General features: G+C 37.6%; 1 protein-coding gene across 3 annotated transcripts in view; it reads right to left on the reverse strand.

The window, feature by feature from the left end:
- SYT14 (synaptotagmin 14) overlaps positions 1-26,835 on the reverse strand; it is a 210,798-nt gene that overhangs the window by 140,828 nt on the left and 43,135 nt on the right. For 2 of the 3 annotated variants that reach the window (XM_024976891.2, XM_059875832.1), the window contains exons 3-4: positions 10,829-10,993; positions 3,400-3,615 (exon numbers count right to left, since the gene is read on the reverse strand). In XM_024976891.2, coding sequence (XP_024832659.1) covers positions 3,400-3,615; positions 10,829-10,993 — 381 coding nt within the window. Of the gene's footprint in view, positions 1-3,399; positions 3,616-7,761; positions 9,012-10,828; positions 10,994-26,835 lie in introns of those variants that run through there. The other variant, XM_059875831.1, reaches the window with a different exon arrangement.

Raw genomic sequence — 26,835 nt, forward strand, 5'->3', positions numbered from 1 at the left:
TCCTGAACCCTCCTCCCTCCTCCCTCCCCATACCCTCCCTCTGGGTCGTCCCAGTGCACCAGCCCCAAGCATCCAGTATCATGCATCGAACCTGGACATCCCTGGTCGTGGTTCCTTGGTGAAAAACTTTCAATGAGTTCTTGCTGGCTAACCACTGAAATCCAAACTTCTCAGAAAGCCACTCCAGGATTTAGACTTTATCTGTCTTTCCACTTTATTTTACACATATATAAACATATATATATAAACACATACACGCACCTATGTTAGAGTTAAGAGGAGCCTTTTCTCTGTTTCTGAAATAGTCCCTAGATTTCACTACTTTGTACTGTGGCATTTATGAACTTCCTTCTAAGATACCTCTACTTATTCTTTTCACCAACTTTCTACCCATTTTTCAAAGCTGAACCCTAACACCATTTTCACGGAAGCTCTCTCACACCTTCCCCAGTGGATAGTATTTCGCTCCCTTCCTTAAAACCTTTTAGCATTTTATGTGTATTTCTGCATCTTTAGCCTGTGGGCATGTTCAGAACTTACTATCACTTGAAATTGCTGTTCTCTAAAATCCAGAGCTCTGAAATGTCCCTCTCTAATCAAGTCTTCCTGTTCTTCCCTTTACTCCACTGAGTCTACTTTGGACTCACAGCAATCTCTGATTTTTCAATTAGCAATAATCTATGATACAAAAAACTATCTTCTTAGTCGATCGCTATCTTACATTATCACTCGGTCATCTCTCCATCCTAAACCCCAGTGCCAGCATTTTAACAATAAGGATATCCATCTCCACCTGGATATTCCACAGACCCCTGAAATACAGCATGACTGAAACCAAACTATCTCCTCCCACAAACTTACTTCTCTTATGCTTTCTAAACTAATTAAACAGTCTTTCCTTACACATAACATACAGCCATTCACCAGGATATACTGAGAAGTCCCTCAGTTTCTTCTTGAGAAGTCCCTCAAATTCTTTGTCCCTCAATTAACATTGCTAATGAGGATCTCATGGCTGTTTATCTAATCTGTCCTTCTGTCTTCAGCAGTTCCTATCTCCAATTCATCTTCTGTTACAGTATTTAAACACTAGCCTAAAAGTGCCACGCTAGCCAGTGTAAAAACTTTCTAGGGCTCTATATTTCCTGGAAGACAACATCCAAAGTCCTGAGTGTGGCATTCAGCCCCATTACTGCACCTTCTCCGAGCACAGATCCTAGGTTAAAGACTTGGAAACACAGTGTCTTCTGCTTTTCTACAATCACTGTTCTGTGCGATTGAGCAGTCCCCCTCAAGTCTAGCTCACCCACGCTGTGCAGATCCCCCAGCCCCACCTCCCAAAGTCTCAGTCACCTCCTCTTCTGTATTTCTGCACAATGCTATTCTTGTATTAACAGACCTCTTACCACACAGCATTACACAGGTACTCACAGGTCATCCTCCGCCAGTCTGGGGGCTCTTTAAAACAAGCTTGCTTTGATTAATCTTTTATATAATTTTTTATAAAATGTTTTTATTCACATCCACAGGATCTAGTATGGCACATAAAAAGCTTTCACCAAATGCTTATGAAGTAAGTAAATCTCATTTCAGAATGCCTAAAATCATGCTATCCTGGATGTTTTACCAAATGATTTAGGGTAGAAATGGTAGAAAGGTACAAGTCCTAAATACACAGGTGACGTGAAATGACAGGTGATTCCAGAGGGAAGGGCAGGAACAGAAGGGCCACTGAGGTTATGCTTCTCTCTTTACCGCTTTCCCCAAACTGCTGAGCCACGGGAGAGTAACAGGACTAGTGGGAAGAAGCAATCAAACCAGCACAGAAGTGTAGGGTAAGAAGGATGAGTAGAGGAAAAAAGCCTGCAACTGAAGCTGCAAAAAAGAAAACGTCTAGAGTCACATATTACCCACTCATAGCTTGCTTGTGGCTACTCACTCTCATCACCACCACTGTTTCACCAACCACAACTATGACCACCATTTACTGATCACTTACCAGTCAGGCATCAGACACTATGCTAAGAACACCACACATGGCATTTAAGGTCCATGACAACCCTATCAGCAAGTTATTATTCACACTGAGAGACAATGAAACAAGCCTACAAACTATCAGCTACAGTGCTCAAGGGCTCACAGCCTGGTGAGTCACAGGGTCAGAATGCGCGCGAGGATCAGGCTTTAAGACCCCTTCTCTTTCTGTTCTGCTATTCATGAGCCAGGGTTCACGTAAGTTGGGGACTGGCTTTGTCATTTTTCCATTATTTAGTTATCACTGTAAACACATATCTTATTTTCTCTAGTGTTAAGTAAGGTATTTTTGAGGGTAGAGTCCATGTCTAATATTTTTTATTTCTTCCCGAACATCTCATAATGAGCTTTCTATATTTATTTTCTTACTGTACCTATGTACTAGCAGAAATAAAAGGGAGGTATATATACCAATCTTTAGTTAGCATTAAGCCAAATACAAAAGTAAATGATTTAGCTCTTTTGACAACTGTATGTGCCAGGATAAGTCATCAATAGTAACAGGTCCTAAAACACAAGCCACAGCTATAAAATTAAGGTTAGTTTGCGTCTGATGCACTAATAAAAGTGCTATTTAAAATACATTGCTCTTTTCTTCATATCTGGACATTTATATAATAATTACTAGGAGTAGACACACACTGTATCAAGTACATGAACAACTTACTTAAATGTGGAAGGAAAAATGCTGTAAGCAATAGCAAAGCTTTTTTATTTCTCTTTTAGAAAGATATAAAAATGTGTGAGAGTGGACTTGTATCTTCTAAGTAGGTTGAGTTCAAATGTCAGTGTCCGCATGTGAGGCAAAAATCAATTAGAGACAAAATAATCCCTGAAAACTCCTTAAATTCCCCTAAAAACCTAGTACAATACAGCACAGGTACTCCATAAATGTATCTCAGTTTTCCCTCTACATGGAACAGATCATCATTTCTTCTGCTAAGTGCTGCATGAAGTGTTTGGCTCACACTAGGGGCCATACTGAATGAAAACACATTCATTTACACACTGCAGTCATAGTCAACACTGAGAGGTATCAGTTCCTATAACAGGTATTTAGGAAATGATTCCATCTGAGACAAGAGCAGATTCCCATTTCCCATTTCATGACTGCTAGGCATATGTTCATTGTGAAAAAAGCCCTAGAATTACCACTGTATTTCAATTATTGGTGTTTTGGTTTGGGGTGTTTTGGTTTTGGCTTGAGCTCAAAGATTTGAATTTGAATAAATTACAGTCCCAGAAATGTGACTATTCACGCCATCTCTTATTTAGTGTGCAACCACAGGTGCCTAGAGTTGTAGAAACAAATAACTAAGTCCTACAGCGTATCAGCTAAAAAATTGAATAATTAGCCTATCTTACCTTCATCTACTGATGCTTCACTACTGTATCCGTCATACTCTGCAGAAAGAGGACTGTATTTCTGTCTCGTTTCCCACGTATAGCTCTTTTGTCTAGACTCCGCCAGTGGTAGTCTGGAGTTGTGTGTTCTGGATAAGGCCTCGTGGTATTTACCCAGTGCTTCATCTTCACTTTCAGACGATGAACCAGGCTCATCTTTGTCCAGGTAGGAATTATCTATTTGGAATGACAAGGACGGCAGATCAAAATTCAATGCTATAAAGTAATGGCAAATTTGCTACAGTCACATATATGTCATACACTTATATATGTGTCATATATATTCATATACACACAAATATACACACACACAATCTGAATTTTCAGCTTTAGAAAAATATTTTTCATTTAAGAAGCCCAAGCTTTGGGTTTTTATGTTTTACGAGAAAAAACTGACTTGCATATTTGAATTATATAAATAATGTTAGTCACAGGGATTTTCCAACCATCATACAGATAAACAGAATAATAGGGCTTGCCATCTTACACAATTTTTTTAAAGCATTAGTAGCACACAAAGAAGTTTAAGTATTGCCAATACATATGGATCTGACTGAAATTATTCATGCTACAAGAGACATTTTTGGTCATCATCTTAGCCAAAATTTTCATAGCTGATACTGCTTAGCACTAGAAGCAGAACAAAGAGACAGACAGACATACACTATTGATTGAAATACAAATGATACAACTCTTCTAGATAGCAACCTGGCAATACATATCAAAGTTTCCAGTGTATATAGTCTTTGATTCATTTATAAGAATTAACCAATTCCATTTCTAAGAATTCAGCCTAAAAAAATAATTAACAGATGGGCAGTGATATGTATTTGAGACAATTTACTGAATTGTGTTTAACAGCCAAAGAAAACAAAAATGCAAGCTGAATGTCCAACGCTGGGCCTTGGTTAAGTAAATTATGATACATCTGTGCAATGGTACACTATGCAGTCATTAAAAATGAGGAACTTATGAGTGCTCACAGGGAAAGAATGCCTACCATATAATGTTAAGAGAAATAAAGTAGATGTTATAGTCTCGTTTAAAAAAACAGATTAACACACATACACACATCTACATGCAATGTATACACACATCCATGCAGTATAAGTTTATAGATACATACAAAAATATCTGGAAGCATATATACCAAACTTAACACATCATCTGTGAAAGGCAGACTTCCTAGGAAAACCTTACTTACATGTACCCAAATTTCAAATTACATTTCCAGAAGGTAAACTGGTAAATTAATTTTATATTCTTTTAAAAAGCACTGCTGCTGCTGCTGCTGCTGCTAAGTCGCTTCAGTCGTGTCCGACTCTGTGCAACCCCATAGACGGCAGCCACCAGGCTCCCCGTCTCTGGGATTCTCCAGGCAAGAACACTGGAGTGGGTTGCCATTTCCTTCTCCAATGCGTTAAAGTGAAAAGTGAAAGCGAACTCGCTCAGTCGTGCCTGACTCTTAGCGACCCCATGGACTGCATCCTACCAGGGTCCTCCATCCATGGGATTTTCCAGGCAAGAGTACTGGAGTGGGTATCATTTACTTAAAAGGTAAAGATTTTGAAACTGCATCATGTTGAGATTCATTTAAACAAGATGTAACCTTCTCAGAATTCTAAAACAACTCCAGAAGGATGAAGAGACCACAACAGTCAGAAGTTATTAGTTCAGTCTAGACATTTCTCTCATTACACTCAGCTAAATCATCTGCACTACAGGAATCAAAGTTTAAAATTCAAGTGGAGAGACAAAGAACGAGAACAAGATATGGGATAGAAATTCAATATTTAGAGTTAGAAACATGGTAGCTTCAATGTCACTAGTCCAAGTCCCACTTTTTAATTCAGTAAAATAAAACTATCAAAGGGTAAAGCCATAACCAATGTTATATTCTGCACTGTCATACTTAGTCACCAGCCACATGCAGTTATTTAAATTAAGTAGAAATAATAAAATTTAAAGTCTAGTTCTCCAGTGCTACTAGCCACATTCCAAGTGCTCAAGAGCTATGTGTGGACAGTGGTTACGTATGGAGCAATACAGATACGTAGAACTCTTCCATCACTGCAGAAAGTTCTATTAGACAGGACTGAGATGATGGCAGATCTAGTCTAAATCTGGGCATTCTGACTCCCAGGTTTTAGCACTGTGTGGATTCTAAGGCAGCAGGAGAGCTCTGAGGAGGGCAGCAAGAAATTTACCTACTATATTACCTAGAGTAGCCCTGCATTTGGAAATGGAGAAGGAAACCCTTCTTCCTCTTATTATATCTTATAAGCTCTGTCAGAACCTAGGACTCAGGTATTAATACTAGCAATATTACAGTTCAGCTATATGAAGGGACAATCCATATGGGTCGAATGATTTTCAAAATGATTTTTAAATCATAATATGTTTCAGTTTGGAGGTGGTAGTTCAGTTACTAAGTCGTGTCTGACACTCGCAACCCTATGGACTGTAGCCCACCAAGCTCCTCTGTCCATGGGATTTTCAGTTTAGTACTCATTAAATTCTAGAATACTTAAGAGATACGTGATTCCTTTAGGTAGTAGCATGCTTCTTAATTAAAACAAATTAAAATTTTAAATTCTGCACTACTACTTGTGAAGTATTAATAGCATCCATTCTGTTATTTTATGAATAAGATAATATGTAAACTATTTCACTTAATTTTATTTCTTTTAATTTTTATTACTTCAGGTAATAAGGCTACCATAATTAAATCAAGGCTACCAAAAAAAAAAAAAAAAAAACCTCACTGAATCTGACATTTCAAACAACTGCTAGGAGAATAAACTTCAAAACAGATATATTTCCAAAAATTTACATTCCTTTTTAATTGGCTCATCCATCTTGGATCAGCCTCTATTATATCATTTAAAAATCATTCAGACAACTGATAAATAGCAGATTCCTATTACACATAAAGTCATGTAGCAGAATTGAAACCGTCTTCTGCATTTCTAGTGCTACTCAGTTTTTTGTTATGTTATGAGAATGTAAACATACACAAAAATTCCATATGTATCTTTTATAAATAAAAGCCAGTGTACTTCTGGTGTTGTGATCAGATCAACAGTAAATGAGAATGACTAAGGCATAATCACGGCTCAGATGGTAAATAATCTGCCTGCAATGTGGGAGACCTGGGTTCGATCTCTGATTGAGAAGATCCCCTGGAGAAGGGAACGGATACCCAGTCCAGTATTCTGACCTGGAGAATCCCACGGACAGAGGAGCCTGGGGGGCTACAGTCCATGGGGTCGCAGAGGTGGACATGACTGAGCCACTTGCACTTCACTTCAAGGGATAACCAGGAGTGGTAACTGGCAACATGAAGGAAACCAAGTAACTGTCAGCTAATTGTTTTGAAAACTGTCACAAATACTGTGGATGAAAACTGTGACTGCTTAGTTGGAATCTTAATTGTACATAGAGAACTTATGAATAAAAATAGATTGTTCATGTATATGCATTAGAAACACAGAAGTCACACAAAACTCTCAAAGTATGGCTAAATGAAAAGACATTCTGAAGCATGTATTTCAATAAAATAAAAATCCATTGCTCTCAAGGAAAACATAAAACATTTGGTAGATTCTTACCAGGAAAGATGTGAAGAGCAACAATGTATAAAGGGTTAAGGGTAGGTTACAAAAACACAAAATTTTTAAATTCAACTATAGCACACCAAATAAACTCCAATTAAAGTATGCACAGTACTTAAGAAAACCATAGAGTTCTGGGTTGTACAATAAATGGGCATTAAGTAAAATGAGAAGGCAATGGCACCCTACTCCAGTACTCTTGCTTGGAAAATCCCATGGACGGAAGAGCCTGGTAGGCTGCAGTCCATGGGGTCGCTGAGGGTCGGACACGACTGAGTGACTTCACTTTCACTTTTCACTTTCATGCACTGGAGAAGGAAATGGCAGCCCACTCCAGTGTTCTTGCCTGGAGAATCCCGGGGACGGGGGAGCCTGGTGGGCTGCCATCTATGGGGTCACACAGAGTCGGACATGACTGAAGTGACTTAGCAGCAGCCAGCAGCAAGTAAAATGAAGGTCCTTAAAACTGTCCAAATAATGCAGGGACCAGGGGCAATACTTAAATCAGAGGAATACAAACAACATGCTTTTGAAAGGACTGTAAGAAAAAACTGCATGACTTTAAAAATGCCTCTCAGTAAGAGGACTCAAGAAAGCCTTAGCAAAACAGATGTACAGAGAACAATTAAAGAAGTTGGATGATATTTTTCCTAATGTGAAAAAATTAAGAGAACATTTTATCACTCAAACTCACATTAGGAGACCTCACCTTTTTCTGGTATTATCTTAAAATATTTTTCATCTTTACTCTTTGCTGTTTCTTTTTTGGCAGAAATGGCTTCATTTTTCTTTGTTTTTATATCTGCTTTCCCTTTGTAGAATTTTGTTGGATTTATTTGTTCTTTGATTTTTCCTTGACACTGCTCTTTAGAATCAGTTGATGCTGCTGGATACAAGTCTTCCTTCTTAATGGATTTCTGTATCATATGTCTACTGCTTTCCAGAATATCTTTTGGAGAACATTCATTTCCTGAATAGTTATGCCCTTTGTATCCTTTACTTTTAATATGTGTTTCAGCTTTCTTTAAGTAATTTTCTTTCATTTCTTGATATCTTACCTCCTTTAAGTCATGTTTACCATCACTGGAAATTTCTAATCCATTTTTTCTACACCTGTCGGTACTTTGAAGTTCTTGCCAGGGAGACCCAGCACTTGCATTCTGCCTGCTAACTGATACCCTACCATCACTCACATGGCCTTTCAAAGAAGAATCACCTTTCAAAGCATTATCTGTTTCTTGATATTGTGATGGCATCTGCTGCCTATTATTAATATGTTTAACTCCTCCTCCTTCACTCATTCTTTGGTCTTGCTTTTGTGAAACTGAAGTATTATAGCTATTTATTCGATCTGCTTGGTTCTCTAAATTGAATGGTGCTTTCTGACAATTAGTGTTTTGGGAGACTTCTGATATTGTGGTGCTTTCTTGTTTAGAAGTATCTGCAGCTTCTGGGGCTGCAGAGCTTTCCTCTTCTGGGCAAAAGCCATTTATCATGCTTGTTACCTGTTCAGCAACTGAGTCAGTGAACGCATAGCTGACTTCTCCTACAGCAGTGGTCAAATCTTCCACAGCATTACTGATCGTGTCCACCAGAGAGGATACTGAAGGCAGATTCTGCTGAAAACTTTTGAAAAATGCCATTTTCTAATTCCTTGTTCCTAAAAGCTACAATCATGGAATTTTCTCTTCTCAAAATATTAAGCACTCTGGAATTTCAATTTAACATTTACTTAAATGGTGCTATTCATTAGCTCAATATCAGTATTTCACATTATGCCTTTTAATCTTTCTGTAAATGCTTATGTAATGGAAGAAATATGTTGAAGTAAAAGATGCTTCAAAAAAAAAAAAAAATCAAACCACTTGGTTTAAACACAACCAGATTTTTTCCCACTCCACAGCTGGCATGACAGCAGCAAGACAGTATTTTTCCCTCAAATACTATTGGGTTTTTATTCTATACCTGCAAGAAGAAGTATAAAAAGGATTTTTATTATGTACTTTTTAGTTAACTTATTAATAGTCTATGTATGGGAACTGCCCTATATTATTAACAAAGAACAAAGTACCAATACCATTTCAAAATAAAAAATGTATTAAGGATTCCCCCAATACATATATTACCCCAAATATGTATTTGTTTATATATCTAAACAATTTTGCAGAAGTTAGAATAGGGACGAGCAGAGAGAGAACATTTGCTGAGTGGCTATTACATGTAAGGAATTGTGATTTACAAATTTTTTTCTTATTTGATCTTAAAATAACTCTAGAAGGTAAATATTATTATTCTTATTTAATAAGCGAGTAAAGAAACAGCCTCAGAAAAATTAATAAGGTCCCCCAACCTTTCCAATAGATCCTCAAGGTCAAAACTCTTTCTACAATGAGAGTAAGAGGATAGTTAACTTTTCACTTTTATTCACTCAAATGAGCTCCTGGGTTTTCCCGAGGCCACGGAACAGATTGAATGCAGGAGCAGATATGAGAATCCAGTTGTTTCTTCTGTGCCAGTCATTAGAGAGATTTGCAATGTAAAACAATGCCACTCTTCTCATCAAACGTATTTTTTGGTTTTAGAAAATATACAGTTTTAAAAATTAATACATTTTAGATTAACAAGTAATAGACTTACTGTTGGGTTTTTAAAAATAAATTGAAAAAGTATTTTAAATTTTTCTTAGGTTTTAACTTCTAATTTACATATCATTGAGCTATAACTCACATAAACAAAAACTCTTTGGGGTCCTCAATAATTTTTAAGAGTGTGAAGGGATAAGACCAAAGAAAAACTAGAAATGCCAAAACGGAGAATTACTGGAGGCTACTAAAAGAGGTTTCTTTAACCAGTTTATTCTACGCAAATGATGGAAAGAAGAAAAAAACAGGTGAAGTATGAGAAACATTAATCAAACCAAACCACATAAAATACTATAGTTTCCTTAATGTAAAATCTGCATGATGTAATTCAACAATAAGATTTTTATAAACAATGAGGCTATCACTTTTTAAGTTACCAGATACAAGACAAAAGCATCTCTTCAACATTTGTACATGGACAAGAAATGTAAGGCTTCTCTTGTATTTTTCCTTAAAATTCTAAATTAATGTCTCACTTTTACAATTTTCAACTTCTTTTTGTTATTATTTACATAAGCCAGTCTTTGGAAACAGCAAATAAAGAACTCTATAATAACTTAAAAAAAAGAGAAGTTTTTCATAAGAAAAAGAACAATATCACAGCCCTCATCTTTCCTATTATCTGGTAACACTAAGCAATATATCTGTGTTGCCAAGGAGGAAAGAGGAACACTAAGTTTCATAATCAGATTTTACATACTAAATTACTAGAGAAAACCACCTTCTCTAAACAACATAATTATCCATTGCTGAGAATTCAACAGCAGATTAAAGGGTGAATACTCTCAAAAGCTTTCTAGGGACATGGGAAAAAAGCTCTCTAGAAAACTATTTGGACAATGGATTTAAACATAGAAAGTAATAAGATATGTCCTTCTTCTTAAAGTATATAAAAATGTCATTCTATGATGATATACAATTCATTTTTATGCAATATAGTAGCAATTCATGGGCAATAAAAAGATAGCTGAACATAATTTATGTAATAGATCTTTTACTCTCACAGAATAATGTCTAAAGGTTAGTTTACTGTATGTCAGAATCAAGCTTTTTAATGTATATCGTATTTTTAAAATAAAGTAATAAACAGTAGATAGAAAGACTAAACAAGAGAAGCAGCGATATGATACTTACAAATTTTATCTTGTGAATTCTTCCTTGCACTGTATCCTGAACCAAGATCTGGAAACCCGCCAACATTTTCAAAACAGAACTTCTTATTAATATAGAGAAAAAGGAGCAGCATCAAGATAATAAACACCCCAACAGCAGACAAAAATCCAACTGCCTCTGGAGATACTGGAGGGAAAAAAAGTCACAGCTGTAAGCATTTATTCTTCTTCAAGTTACAAATAAGAAGGAAACCCCTATATATTGTGTTAAGATTGCTGCCTTATTTGAATTTTATTTGTAAATTTTCATAGTTCACAACAGTTCAGTTTGTGAGAAAAATAAACTGCAAAGTTTAATGAGTTGTTCAATTTATGCAAAAGTATATTAAAATTTATTTAAGAGTATATTAACAGTTTCCCTGTAAATTATGTGGGAACAGTCTTAAAAAGAAATGAGTCTATAAAAGAGGCAGTCACCATATTATTTAGTCCACTGACGACTATTAAAAAAATTTTAAAACAAAATTTAGAAAAACTTATTTCCCAAGCACTCAAATTTATGAGAACGTATACTATTGTTGTTATCTCTAAAAGCTTCAATGGTCTTTTTGTGTTAAACCAACTCTGGACTTTTTAACTTGGCATTGAAAACTCCAGCCTCTTTTCAACACTACTCTCCAATCAGATGATTCCATTTACCACATGCCGTGTTTTTGTCTGCCTCCTCCCCTTGCCAGGAGTGACTGAGTATCCTCTCTATACCAAATCCCACTCATTCATTCAACCAACAAACACTCTGGAGCAGCAGCCATACACCGAGCATATCACACATGCATTTCCTATCTTCCGTGAACAGGCTGGTGAAGGCAGTCACAACGCAGTGCAACCAAGGTTATGTAACCCAGTGCTGAAGGATCAAGTAAGCTTTTCTACAAGTTACGGCTCCTGTAATTGTAAGAATTAGCCAAAAAAGTGAAAGCGAACGTCGCTCAGTCGTGTCCAACTCTTCGCGACCCCATGGACTACACAGTCCATGGAGTTCTCCAGGTCAGAATACTGGAGTGGGTAGCTGTTCTCCTCTCCAGGGAGCTTCCCAACCCAAGGATCAAACCCAGGTCTCCTGCATTGCAGGCGGATTCTTTACCGTCTGAGCCACCAGGGAAGCCCAAGAATTAGCCAAGTGAACACGATTTCATACAGAAGAAACAGCATGTGAAAACAAGAGACAGGGTATCACTGTGCATTCCAGAAACTCCATGAATACATGAGAATCATGAATACATGAAACCATCCAGGGAGATTTGGTAGAGTGAGGACAAAACCTTCTCCAACTTCTCCAATCCTTAGTCATCTCTTTCTTTTCAACTTCTGCATTATCTCTCTCTGGGACTAGTCATTTGGAATTAAACAGAACTAAACTTTTGTAATCTCAGTGCCTGACTCAAGCATTAGTAGACAATGAATCAAAAGCCTCAAATACCACCCTACTCTTTCCTCCTCCACTGCTCAAGCAGCAACTAAAACGTCATCTCCTCCAAAATTCCTTTTTTAATCTGAAGAACCAGGACAATCGGCATCTAACTCATTTGTTAAAACTGAAGTCACCCACCAGTCCATGATGAGTGCTTTACTCTCCTAGCTTCTCAGCATCTGTGAAAGCTAGCATCCCAGGTGCAGGACTGATACGACATTATGGTCTGTTCAAAGCTGGGTCAACAGCACTGCAGCAGAGGACAGAGCAGAGAATGATATTGCAAGGAGGCGTGATGAGTGTGAGGCAGAAGGTGGCAGGGATGGTGGAAGTGCTCTGAATAGCAGCCTGGTGCGGAGGAACAGATCCTGCTACCAGAACCAAGACGTTACGCCTAGACATTAGCCCTTTCTGTCTCATTCTCAGGCTGGAGAATAGTCAGGAAAGAGAACATAGTTTAATAAAAGAATCTAAGGTATATGACATAAAACAGTGATAACATCAAGCCTGACGGTTAAGGTAAAAAAAAAAAAAACAAACAGGTAAAAAGACTATCGTCATCTGATCTAAAAGCTAGGAAGATCGCAGCAGGACAGACTCTGGTATGAAGACACAAAATTCTCAGTGTGACCATATTCAGTATTACATTGTAAACAGCACATATGGATAGGAGCTCCCCTTTCAGCTCAGGCCCAAAGCACACTAAAATGTGATGCCGTAAGTGAACACACAGCGTTAGCTATAATAATAAGCAGCTTAAAATCTCCCATCCCGTATGGCTGAATCCCTTCACTGTTCACCTGAAACTGTCAGTACACTGTTAATCAGCTATACCCCAATACAAAATGTTTTTGGTGTTAAAAATAAATAAGTAAGTAAAATTAAAAAAAAAAATCTCCTATCTCTTAGAAGACTAAATGAAGGAGGAAACACAACTCACCTCACTTATGAAAGCTAGTTATTGCTAATAAAAACAATATAGCATATATTACGTGCTATATTGTTTGGATGCAATCTCAAAAGTGACAGAATGATCTCTGTTCGTTTCCATGGCAACCCATTCAATATCACAGTAATCCATGTCTATGCCCCAACCAGTAACGCTGAACAAGCTGAAGTTGAATGGTTCTATGAAGACCTACAAGACCTTTTAAAACTAACACCCAAAAAAGATGTCTTTTTCATTATAGGGGACTGGAATGCAAAAGTAGGAAGTCAGGAAACACCTGGAGTAACAGGCATATTTGGCCTTGGAATATGGAATGAAGCAGGGCAAAGACTAATAGAGTTTTGCCAAGAAAATGCACTGGTCATAACAAACACCCTCTTCCAACAACACAGGAGAAGACTCTATACATGGACATCACCAGATGGTCAACACCGAAATCAGATTGATTATATTCTTTGCAGCCAAAGATGGAGAAGCTCTATACAGTCAGCAAAAACAAGACCAGGAGCTGACTATGGCTCTCACCACAGTCTGAGCTCCTTATTGCCAAATTCAGACTTAAATTGAAGAAAGTAAGGAAAACCACTAGACCATTCAGGTATGACCTAAATCAAATCCCTTAGGATTATACAGTGGAAGTGAGAAATAGATTTAAGGCACTAGATCTGATAGACAGAGTGCTTGATGAACTATGGAATGAGGTTCGTGACATTGTACAGGAGAGAGGGATCAAGACCATCCCCATGGAAAAGAAATGCAAAAAAGCAAAATGGACGTCTGGGGAGGTCTTACAAATAGCTGTGAAAAGAAGAGAAGCAAAAAGCAAAGGAGAAAAGGAAAGATATAAGCATCTGAATGCAGAGTTCCAAAGAATAGCAAGAAGAGATAAGAAAGCCTTCTTCAGCGATCAATGCAAAGAAATAGAGGAAAACAACAGAATGGGAAAGACTAGGGATCTCTTCAAGAAAATCAGAGATACCAAAGGAACATTTCATGCAAAGATGGGCTTGATAAAGGACAGAAATGGTATGGACCTAACAGAAGCAGAAGATATTAAGAAGAGATGGCAAGAATACATAGAAGAACTGTACAAAAAAGATCTTCATGACCCAGATAATCACGATGGTGTGATCACTGACTTAGAGCCAGATATCCTGGAATGTGAAGTCAAGTGGGCCTTAGAAAGCATCACTACAAACAAAGCTAGTGGAGGTGATGGAATTCCAGTTGAGCTATTCCAAATCCTGAAAGATGATGCTGTGAAAGTGCTGCACTCAGTATGCCAGCAAATTTGGAAAACTCAGCAGTGGCCACAGGACTGGAAAAGGTCAGTTTTCATTCCAATCCCAAAGAAAGGCAATGCCAAAGAATGTTCAAACTACCACACAATTGCACTCATCTCACACGCTAGTAAAGTAATGCTCAAAATTCTCCAAGCCAGGCTTCAGCAATATGTGAACCGTGAACTTCCTGATGTTCAAGCTGCTTTTAGAAAAGGCAGAGGAACCAGAGATCAAATTGCCAACATCCGCTGGATCATGGAAAAAGCAAGAGACTTCCAGAAAAACATCTATTTCTGCTTTATTGGCTATGCCAAAGCCTTTGACTGTGTGGATCACAATAAACTGTGGAAAATCCTGAAAGAGATGGGAATACCAGACCACCTGACCTGCCTCTTGAGAAATCTGTATGCAGGTCAGGAAGCAACAGTTAGAACTGGACATGGAACAACAGACTGGTTCCAAATAGGAAAAGGAGTACGTCAAGGCTGTATATTATCACCCTGCTTGTTTAACTTATATGCAGAGTACATCATGAGAAACGTTGGACTGGAAGAAACACAAGCTGGAATCAAGATTGTCGGGAGAAATATCAATAACCTCAGATATGCAGATGACACCACCCTTATGGCAGAAAGTGAAGAGGAACTAAAAAGCCTCTTGATGAAAGTGAAAGTGGAGAGTGAAAAAGTTGGCTTAAAGCTCAACATTCAGAAAACGAAGATCATGGCATCAAGTCCCATCACTTCATAGGAAATAGATGGGGAAACAGTGGAAACAGTGTCAGACTTTATTTTTCTGGGCTCCAAAATCACTACAGATGATGACTGCAGCCATGAAATTAAAAGACACTTACTGCTTGCAAGGAAAGTTATGACCAACCTAGATAGTATATTCAAAAGCAGAGACATTATTTTGCCAACAAAGGTCCGTCTAGTCAAGGCTATGGTTTTTCCTGTGGTCATGTATGGATGTGAGAGTTGGACTGTGAAGAAGGCTGAGCGCCGAAGAATTGATGCTTTTGAACTGTGGTGTTGGAGAAGACTCTTGAGAGTCCCTTGGACTGCAAGGAGATCCAACCAGTCCATTCTGAAGGAGATCAGCCCTGGGATTTCTTTGGAGGGAATGATGCTAAAGCTGAAACTCCAGTACTTTGGCCACCTCATGCGAAGAGTTGACTCATTGGAAAAGACTCTGATGCTGCGAGGGATTGAGGGCAGGAGGAGAAGGGGACGACAGAGGATGAGATGGCTGGATGGCATCACTGACTCGATGGACGTGAGTCTGAGTGAACTCCGGGAGTTGGTGATGGACAGGGAGGCCTGGCGTGCTGCGATTCATGGGGTTGCAAAGAGTCGGACACTACTGAGTGACTGATCTGATCTGATGTGCTATTCTCTTTCAAGTACTTTGTATTTATTAACTCTTTTAATCGTCACAATTTTCCTCTCATTTACCCCCACTATAAATTGAGATATGGAGCTATTATACCATGTGCCCAGCTAGAAAGCAGAAGAATCAGGATTCAAGCCCTGTCTGGCTCCAGAGTCTGTGTTTTTAACTACTGCTCATATTTCTCCTGTGTTCTTTGTCTTCCCTTCCTGCCTTTCCTACACCTTTCCTCAATCCTTATTTCTGTGTTCCTCTTTCATTTCCCTCCTCCCTTCCCACTTACAAATTTAAGCCAGGGAGAAAGGCCAAGTATAAACAAGTATAATCCAGCAAGCACGACAAGAGAAGTACTGAATATACTGCTGCTGCTGCTGCTGCTGCTGCTTCTAAGTCACTTCAGTCGTGTCCGTACTGGAACACAAAGAAGGAATACTACCCGGCAAAGTTACAAACGCTTCAGAAAGGAGATCACACTTGGGTAGGGTATGAAAGATTAATAGGAACTCTATTAAAGAGTAAAGGGCAGATGAAAGAGCGTGATCAAAGACCAGGAACAGTGCGCATGGCGTCCCCTCGGCACTAATGGGCAACAGTCATGGCTGTCTTATCTACCTTTGTCTCCTCTAAGTACTTAGCACAATGCTACCAGTTGACATTATACAAACATTTGTAAATGTATGAATGAAGGTGTGTTCAGGAAAGATCAAAAGTATGCCAGAACAGTTACTGAAAATGAAAGCAAGGTTCAAACTGTCAAAGAACCCTGAATACCATCCTACAGACTTTTACTTGTAGAACTATATTCCCTAAAACAATCAGAAAAATGGCAAACAGCAGGGAGTGAATGGTGGCAAAGTATGAGGACTAAACGGTAGCAGCGACAGCAGAGAAGAGGGGTGAGTCTGTTCAGAGAAAATTGGTAACAATCCAGTCAATTAATGGAGAGAATGAGGATAAAGAGAAGTAGAAGGTAATTCTAAAGTTTCTAGCTTGAGCGAATGAGTGAATGGTGCTGTGCTGAGCTTAATCACTCAGTTGTATCTGACTCTTTGCAACCCCACAGACTGTAGCCCGCCAGGCTCCTCTGTCTATGGGATTCTCCAGGCAGGAATACTGGAGTGAGTTGCCATGCCCTCTTCCAGGGGATCTTCGCAACCCAGGGATCAAACCCAGGTCTCCCACATTACAGGCGGATTATTTACCATCTGAGACACTAGAGAAGCCCAAGAATACTGGAGTGAGTATCCTATCCCTTCTCCAGGGGATTTTCCCAACCCAGGAACCAAACCAGGCTCTCCTGCATTGCAGGTTGATTCTTTACCATCTGAGCTACCTGGGAAGCCTAGGTGAATGGTAACACCACTTAAAAAAATGAAAAAATACGAACGTAAAGACATGTGGTTTAGAGCATGGGAGCCGAGAAATCAGTGGAAGAAGAGAGGCGGGTAGCAAGTTTAGGTTTTGACATGTTACTTTAGCATGTCTGCAGACTACTGCAGTGTGGATGTCCAGTAAAGAGAGAAATATGACAGTGCTCTGATGAAGGTCAGGTTTGTTATAAAGAGTTGGGAGTTCTCCTTTTGCTCATCTGTTGCATGCGAAAGACATCACTGACTAAATACAAACCTCACTGGCAAATGACAGGTGCTATGCTTTAATGGAAAATCTCCTACTTCACAAATTTTCAGATCAATACAAACCATTAATTTGAACAAAATGAAAACAGAATCTTTCCTCACTAACAAATGGTGAAAGGTGCCTTATACTTACAAGGCAGATTTTCCAGGCAAGAGTACTGGAGTGGGGTGCCATTGCCTTCTCCAATATACTATATAACTCCCTTTTAATCCATTGCTTGGCTATACGCCCATTCTCTACATTCATGGAAAAACATTTTGTATTTAAAATTTTAAAATAGTAATACAATTGTAGAAAAGAAATAACATTTTCTGACAGAAAATATTAAAAAGCTTCAGACTTGTACTTTTTCACCCTTATGTCAGGATTGAGATAATATTTAATTATTATTTGATAATCCCACTTGTCCATAAAACTGAGATGGAACAATACACTGAAATCACCCTGAAAATATGAATATGATACACTATCAAAAAAGTTAAATAAAATTACATGAACTGAAACCTCACTAATGCAAAATATATTTTTTACTATCTGATGGAATTTATTCCTAAATTCTTATACTATGAATCTGCTTAAAAAGCCACAGAAATATTTCTAAGATTATGATTAATTTATCTATAGATACATCTACTCTCTCCAAACATTCTAGGTCATTTGCTACAGGCAAGTAAATGCTATTTTAAATGTATATTACCTTTTAATGGAGAACCTTCAAAGTCTCTAACAGCACACAGTTAATTAAAGTTAATAAGTTAATATTATACATTTAAAGAACTAAATTTGCTGAATCAAATTTAATTAAACTATAAAACCAAGACCAAACAATAACAAAATTAATAATATCAAACATTTAAGGAGTGCTTAATATTTGCTGGGGGCTGCTTTAGAAAATGCATTAAAGCATTATCAAACTGAATTCTCACTACAACCTCATTTTTCAGGTATGGGAACTGAGGCTCAGTAAGAATAAGGAGAATTTTCAAGATCTTAAAATTATTATTCAGTGAGATGAAATCTTGATATGAATACTGGCACACTGATTCCTGCTCCCAAAATGTTAAACACTAATCCTTACTGCTTTCTATTTGCCAGGTACTATTATAAACTTTCATTTTAAATGTAATGCTCAAAACGATTTTGTGATAATAAATACTACATATTATCTTAGGCTTTAGATTAGAAAACTGAAGCTTGGAGAGTGATAAGTTTGTCTAAAGTCACAAATCTAGGAAATGATAGAACCTGGATTTGAACCCAGATACTTTGACTCCAGAGTCCACGGTCTTAAAACACCAAGTAACACTACAGCTTCCTTAAATGCCAACCTGAAATATAAAAATAAGGGAAAGCCATGTGATCAAATAACATAGCTTAATACATACATTATGAAAAAACATTTCATGGATTAGCTTTGTATATATGTTAAAATATAGGAACTGATTTCAGCTTTATCAAATATACAAATTATAAAACTGGAATCATAGCATTTTTTATTCAAGATACTTTTGAAAGCTAATAAGATAAAAATTTAAAAACAAAGTATTCTATAGAATAATAAGCCTGACAGGCATTAGATATGCTCAATAAAAATATAAGGAAGGTGTCTGTGAGCTATATGATTCGCTATATGAAGTATCTAAAGACTACACTGCAAAGTCAAAAAGGGAACAAGGTATAGCATCTCACCAGAAAATACGAAAAGTTTAGCTTGTCCAAGATTAATAATTATTTATGCTATGTATGTAGAATTGGCTTTGCAGTTATCTATACTATATATTTACAGAAGAATATATATATATATATATTTACAAAAGGTAAACTAAAAAATACCACTTTCTGCCAAAAATACAAAGATGTACTGAAATATAACTATAAGGGAGATATTTATTTATTAAACTAACACTTTCAATATAAATTTATTTCTATAATAATATTCTTTTCTAATCTATATCAAAATATATTAACTTTTAGTCACAAAATAAATATTATAAAGCTATTTTGCCCATTATATTTCAAATACATACAAAATAAACAAGTACTTATGATTCCTATATAGTAATTCTTTTAAAAATAAGAATAAAGAGAAACAACTTACAGTTTGCATCATAAGGTCTTTATTGCTGATTTGTGCTGCCGGGCAAGAAATACTAGTCCTCTAACACTGTCATGGAGTCTTAAATAATTCATTTAATAGATGCAATTCTATCTCTTGAACAAAATGTGAACTATATAAGAAGTCGACTTTCACTTTAAAAAGAATATTGCTCCCTATTTAATAATCCCTGAATGTTTTCCCAGACTTTAATCAGAAAAACCCCTCCATTGATTTTTCTCTGGTTTGGATATAAAACAGATCACCTATCAGAGATCCATGGATATAAAACAGATCACCTATCAGAGATCCAAAAACAAGGTAGAAAGATAAAAGATTAATTTGATGTTTTGCTTAAATTTCCTTCTGTAACATCTGAGTTACTCCCACATTTGTATATTATAATACAAATGATGAAAAACTGAAAGAATGACATATAAATCAAAGAAAGGAATAATATATATCTATAATTCTAGATGTTATTAAAAAATAATCACTAAAAAACATTCACTCACACGTAACACAGTTGGCTGCTGAGTAATTTAAAGGGACGACAGGGGGAAGGCACTGATGCGATAGCACGGGACACTGACAAAGATCTCAGAAACAAAACCCCCTCTGGGAGACAGTCACCTGACCAGGCTGATACGACAGAGGCCACCCAACTTGCTTCAGGTGGCAAACCATCAACACATTAAATCTGTATTTCCTCTAAGCAACACATAGTAAATTGGAATTTCGTTCAAATCCCGAAACAGCAAAAAGATACTAATTTTTTTTAAAAAACTGAAAAAAGAAAGCAAACACTTATGAAGTATAGAACACCAAATACATAATATATTTAAACTTTACACTTAATACTTAGGCTTGATAAATAATGTACTTACTACACTTAGGATAATATATTTAAAGCAAATACTTGTTAATAATAAATCAAGCTCTATGTCTGAAAGAGATTTTTCTTCAAGGGCAGTCTTGACTGAGGCTTCAAAATTATAATTCCAATGAAGTTTAGACTACGAGAAACTTTTTTCCTGGTAAATCACCCAACATCAAAGCATACACATTCTTTTAAACAACAAAGAAGAATTACCTGCTTCAAATGTTTTCTCTATTCAGTGTGTATGAATTCCTCCAAAATTATCTGAATCTCAAATGGTATGGACAACAGATAAAGTCACTTCTTCCCCTTTTACTTTTTCAATGATTATTTGCCCTTCCTTTTCAGTAAGATCTTCATTGATAAGATTCTGAAACTTCAACACAACGCCAACTGCAGGAGAATCCTTCTAGTTAAAGCCAAACTCAGGTCAAATAGTTTTAGATATGCTTATTCCAAAATCACTGCAGATGGTGACGGCAGCCATGAAATTAAAAGACGCTTACTCCTTGGAAGGAAAGTTATGACCAACCTAGATAGCATATTCAAAAGCAGAGACATTACTTTGCCAACAAAGGTCCGTCTAGTCAAGGCTATGGTTTTTCCTGTGGTCATGTATGGATGTGAGAGTTGGACTGTGAAGAAGGCTGAGCGCCGAAGAATTGATGCTTTTGAACTGTGGTGTTGGAGAAGACTCTTGAGAGTCCCTTGGACTGCAAGGAGATCCAACCAGTCCATTCTGAAGGAGATCAGCCCTGGGATTTCTTTGGAGGGAATGATGCTAAAGCTGAAACTCCAGTACTTTGGCCACCTCATGAGAAGAGTTGACTCATTGGAAAAGACTCTGATGCTGGGAGGGATTGGGGGCAGGAGGAGAAGGGGATGACAGAGGATGAGATGGCTGGATGGTATCACTGACTCGATGGACGTGAGTCTCAGTGAACTCCGGGAGTTGGTGATGGACAGGGAGGCCTGGCATGCTGTGATTCATGGGGTCGCAAAGAGTCAGACACGACTGAGCGACTGATCTGATCTGATCTGATGCTTATTTCAGACTTTAATTCTAAACCATTGAATTCTGATAAATACAAACCAGTTTCTTTCACATCTAAGAACTTCCTCCTATATTTTAATATTATGTCAACTAGTTCTCTTTAAATTTTTTCATGTTATTATATTTTTTTCCAACTTTACTGAGGCACAGTTGACAACTGAAAACTGTAAATATTTAAGGTCAACTATGAATATTCACCACAAACAAGCTAATTGATACATCCATCACCTCAGTCATCATCTTTTGTGGGTATTTGTGGTGAGAACACATTACGATCTCTTGCCAGGGACACAACCCAGTATCAATAATTTCAGTCACACTGCTATGCGTTCAATCTCCAGAATGATGCATCTTGCATAAATGAAACCTGTGTTGGAGCAGAATGAAACAGGCAGCAGGTTCAGTCTTGGTCCTTCGAGGCTGTGAATCCAACCTTCAAATCATTAAAGTAGGGACTGATTTCAGTCAAAAATGCTTTCAGAATAAGGAGTGGTTCTGGAAGTTAACCAAGTCACCCATAACAAGATTGGCATTAATTACATAGCTTAAGAAAGAATCTATCAGTCAAAAAGGGAAAAGATGAGCAATGGAATGATGAAACTAAGAGGAATAAAGCTTGGCGGTGCACCATGACACACCTTTCAGTAGTGTCCATTTCAGTGGGAGATTTAGGGAGATATTACATAATTTAACCAATAGGTAAACTTTTTTATATTTTAAATTAATAATAACAAAAAAAAAAGAAAATTTTTGCAATTAAAAAAGTAAAATTCAAAACAATGAAGCTTTAATACTTTTAGCAGATAGCTTTGTGGACCCATAGGGGATAAATGTTCTCTTTTCTGTCAGTGCACATGCATGAGAAGTACCAAATGCACCTTAATTTATTCAATAGATACTAAGCAACAGGAATGAGAGCCCGAACAAGACAGATGTGGCTCCTGACCCCAGAGACTTAACAGTGTAAGCGCTACAAGGCACCTGACCTTGACTTGGGAGATAGAGACTTCCTGGAGGAAATGACTCCTAAACTGAAATATGAAGATATAAAGATTCTAAAATAAGAAAGAAGAGAGATGAAGCAAAGAGAAAAAAAGAGTATTTATGGTTTAAAAAAGAACTCACAGAAAAGACAGAAATACATTTTAAGAGAATAAAATAAAATGTACAAAGTGTCTAGCGATAAAGCTGGATAGAGAGCAAGGCCAGAATCATGACAGACTATAAAGACCGCTGAGGACTCTGAGTTCTGTCCTGAAATCACTGGGGCCTCCGAGTGGCTTTGCAGGGGTGCAGTTAGTGAAGATCCACCTGCCAACGCAGGAGATACAACAGACGTGGGCTCAATCCCTGGGTCAGGAAGACCTTCTGGAGAAGAAAAACGGCAACTCATCCCAGGATTCTTGACTAGAAAATTCCGTGGACAGAAGAGTCCGGCAGGCTTCAGTCCATGGGGTCGCGAAGAATCAGACATTACTGAGTACCACGTGGTAAGTTCACTCCGGTATAGAAATAAGGATGCGCATGGACTAGTAAAACACATTTCGTAATTTCAGCAATCCAAGCTAAAACCAGTGATAACCCGACATACTAGATGGCCCAGCTAACAGACTAGAAGAAAGAGGTACTTGCTGGAGCCCACCTTTCAGGCTGTCTCAAATATCTAAACTAGTAAATGCAGCAGCACATATGTAAGGTCCTATATTAATTTTTTTAAATACTTTTCCTCTACCTGCTCCATTAATGCTCCTATTTCCAATGATAGGAACTTCCAATCCATGGCATGATATCACAATATTCCAGCAAAATATAAACTACTTAAGGATTTTGTGAACACATATACAAGCTAGCAAGCCACTCACACGCTTTGACAAGTGATCTTTCTTCTATGACGATCCCATTGATATTCAGGTAAATGAAATATAGTCTGTGGGTTAAAATGCCAAATGCTATTATTTTTTTAAGGAGAACCATGGCAGTGACACAAGAAAAGATTAGTACAGGTTATCAAAATACCAATTTTTAATTATCTAGAAAAACATGTGACACTAAACAATCGTCTTTATGTCTCACTGAAATATTTCAGGATGGGTTGTTGACTTCTTTCTGTTAAAGAGTGACTAGTTATGTAGACAAAAAAAACAGATACCATGTCTAGCATTCTTGGGAAAAGCTCACAGTTTCCTCTAAAATGAAAATTTTAATTTAATCTACAAACTTACAGATAGCATCTAGATTCTAGATGAAAATCTGAAAGCCCAACAAGACAGTCACCAGGCTTCAGGGCAGGTCCTAGCACTCCGGCCATCTCGCAGGCAGGTGCTAATATTAGAGCCAGCTTTGCTTTTTTGCCGTGTGCCAACCTCTCCAGTTCATCACAACTGCCTTAACTGGTGACTCAATCTATTGTCATTAGAGGACATATAAGCCACTCCCTCTCTAACTGAATATTCTTTTTCTGGCCCAGCAACCTAAGATGAGGGAAGAGCAAATAGCTGTGGACATGACTGAGTGCTGAGATATGGACATGGACAGAGGCAGAAAGAACAAATCCACACAAAAGGATGGAAGATTACATCCCAAACTCAATGACTCGGTCTCAGCTTAAGGGCTTCCCTGGTGGCTCAGACTGGAAATAGAACTGCCATATGACCCAGCAATCCCACTGCTGGGCATACACACTGAGGAAACCAGAAGTGAAAGAGACATGTGTACCCCAATGTTCATCGCAGCACTGTTTACAATAGCCAGGACATGGAAGCAACCTAGAAGCCCTTCGGCAGATGAATGGATAAGAAAGCTGTGGTACATATACACAATGGAATATTACTCAGCCATTAAAAAGAATGCATTTGAATCCGTTCTAATGAGGTGGATGAACTGGAGCCTATTATACAGAGTGAAGTAAGTCAGAAAGAAAAACACCAATACAGTATACTAACACATTTATATGGAATTTAGAAAGATGGTAACGATGACCCTATGTGCGAGACAGCAAAACAGACACAGATGTAAAGAACAGTCTTTTGGACTTTGTGGGAGAAGGCGAGCGTGGGATGATTTGAGAGGGTAGCATTGAAACGTGTATATTATCATATGTGAAGCGGATCGCCGGTCCAGGTTCGATAAATGAGACAGGGTGCTCAGGGCTAGTGCACTGGGATGACCCTGAGGGATGGGATGGGGAGGGAGGTTGGAGGGGGGTTCTGGATGGGGAACACATGTGTGCCCATGGCTGATTCATGTCAATGTATGTCAAAAACCACTACAATATTGTATAGTAATTAGCCTCCAATTAAAATAAATAAATTAATTAAAAAAAAAAAAAAAAGAATCTGCCTGCAATGCAGGAGACCTGGTTTGATCCCTGGGTTGGGAAGATACCTGGGAGAAGGGAACAGCTACCCACTCCAGTATTCAGGCCTGGAGAATTCCATGGACAAAGGAGTCTGGCAGGCTACAGTTCATGGGGTCACAAAGAGTTGGACACAACTGAGAGACTTTCACTTTAAATCAGCTTAAAGAAAATAACTCTATAAACTGTTATTTCATACCTTTGCCAATAAACTGAATGAAGGAACTGAGAATACATTCATTAATTTTGTAGATGATGTTAGGAACATTATGTTGGGCATGGTGGCTAATTCAGTAAAAGAAAGATACATGAGGAATCTCAAAATACTAAAGAAATAATACACCAAAACAAAATGAAGTTCAACATAGATAATGGCAAGTTACTATCCCACTAGGAGCCAAATGCTGATAAAGGTTAATGAAAATTTTGGCTTAATAAAATGCGCTAAGCAAAAATGTAAAATAATGTTATAATACATGTAAGATAAATATCAGCAGTGTAAAGTTTTTAACAAGTGAAAACTAAGCCTTCTATTATGCCATCGGATTCTTATTAAAGCAGTTAGGTTATCTCATATTCAAAACAATGTTCAATTTCTAGTCTCCTTGAGTTCCAGTGAAAATAGCAGTCTGATATCCCATCTCTTGTATTTTCACAAATATCTTGATATTACTTGGAGGCTAATGAAAGTGTAATTCAGTCTTAAATGCTGTGTTCTTTTATCATAAAAGGATGAAACAGTCAATTAAAGAAGTTTTAAAAATAAGGCATAAAATAGCCCTAGAAAGAAAGCAGTAGAAATAATAAAGATAAAAGCATCAATTACTTAAGATTAAAAACAATACAAGAATTCGAGAACTTTTTCTTAGATTTAGAGGGGTGGAGAACTAAAATAAAATATACACACCTTTAGCAAGTCTAATCAATACTTACAATAAAACTAATCAATAATTACAATAAAACTAACACTAATTCAGGGAATTCTGTGCTGGTCCAGTGGTTAGGACTGCACACTTCCTATGCGGGGGGCCAGGGGTCCATCCCTTATCAGGTAACTGAGATCTGGCATGCCCTGCGGCATGAAAAGGGGGGGGAAAAACCACTAATTGCAGGTTTACTATGCCATATTTTACAGGTAACATTTCCATTCACATTCTGTAACCCTACCCTTGAAGAAAAGGAAACTGAAACTTGATGGATTGAATAATTTCAAACTCACAGAGATGTTAAGTGGCAGAGTCAAGATTCAAACAAAAGTTTTTTAACTCAGATCTCATTATCTGAACCAATATACTGCTTACAAATACAGGATACAGAGCAGAGACATAACCATAGGTAGGGAGGATATTTAAAATTTCAAAGGCAAATACTTTGTATACCTCAGCACAGATATCCAAACATCTACAAAATAAGCATAAAAATTTTTTAAGTATAAAAGAATTTACCTTAACTAAAGCACTGTTTTGTTTATTTTTTTAGTACTTTTGTATGGGTTTAGTTGCTCAGTCATGTTGGACTCTTTGTGACCCTTTGGATTGTAACCTGCCAGGCTCCTCTGTCTGTGAGATTTTTCAGGCAAGAGTGGGCTGCCATTTCCTTTTCCAGGAATTATGGTGGCAACAAGCAAACACTGGGATTTTTGATGTGTTTCAAACGTTGCAGAGATTTTGAAAGGGACTGAGCCAGGGCCTTCTTTCTCCCAACTGGTGCATGATCACTTATCTCAGCTTTCCAAAGAGTTTGAGCATTACTTCCCAACCACAAAAGATCCCCAAGCTGGGAAGGAATGGATCTGAGAACATTTATTAATAAGCCAGGTGAACTGAATGACTGTGCTTGAGATTGAAAAATGGTGGTCTTAAAAGTACATTTGAGACAACTTCAAATCTCCGTTAAATTCAGGATTCAAGTCAAG

This window comes from Bos taurus, chromosome 16, assembly GCF_002263795.3.
Source record: "Bos taurus isolate L1 Dominette 01449 registration number 42190680 breed Hereford chromosome 16, ARS-UCD2.0, whole genome shotgun sequence".
NCBI classification, from domain to species: Eukaryota; Metazoa; Chordata; class Mammalia; order Artiodactyla; family Bovidae; genus Bos; species Bos taurus.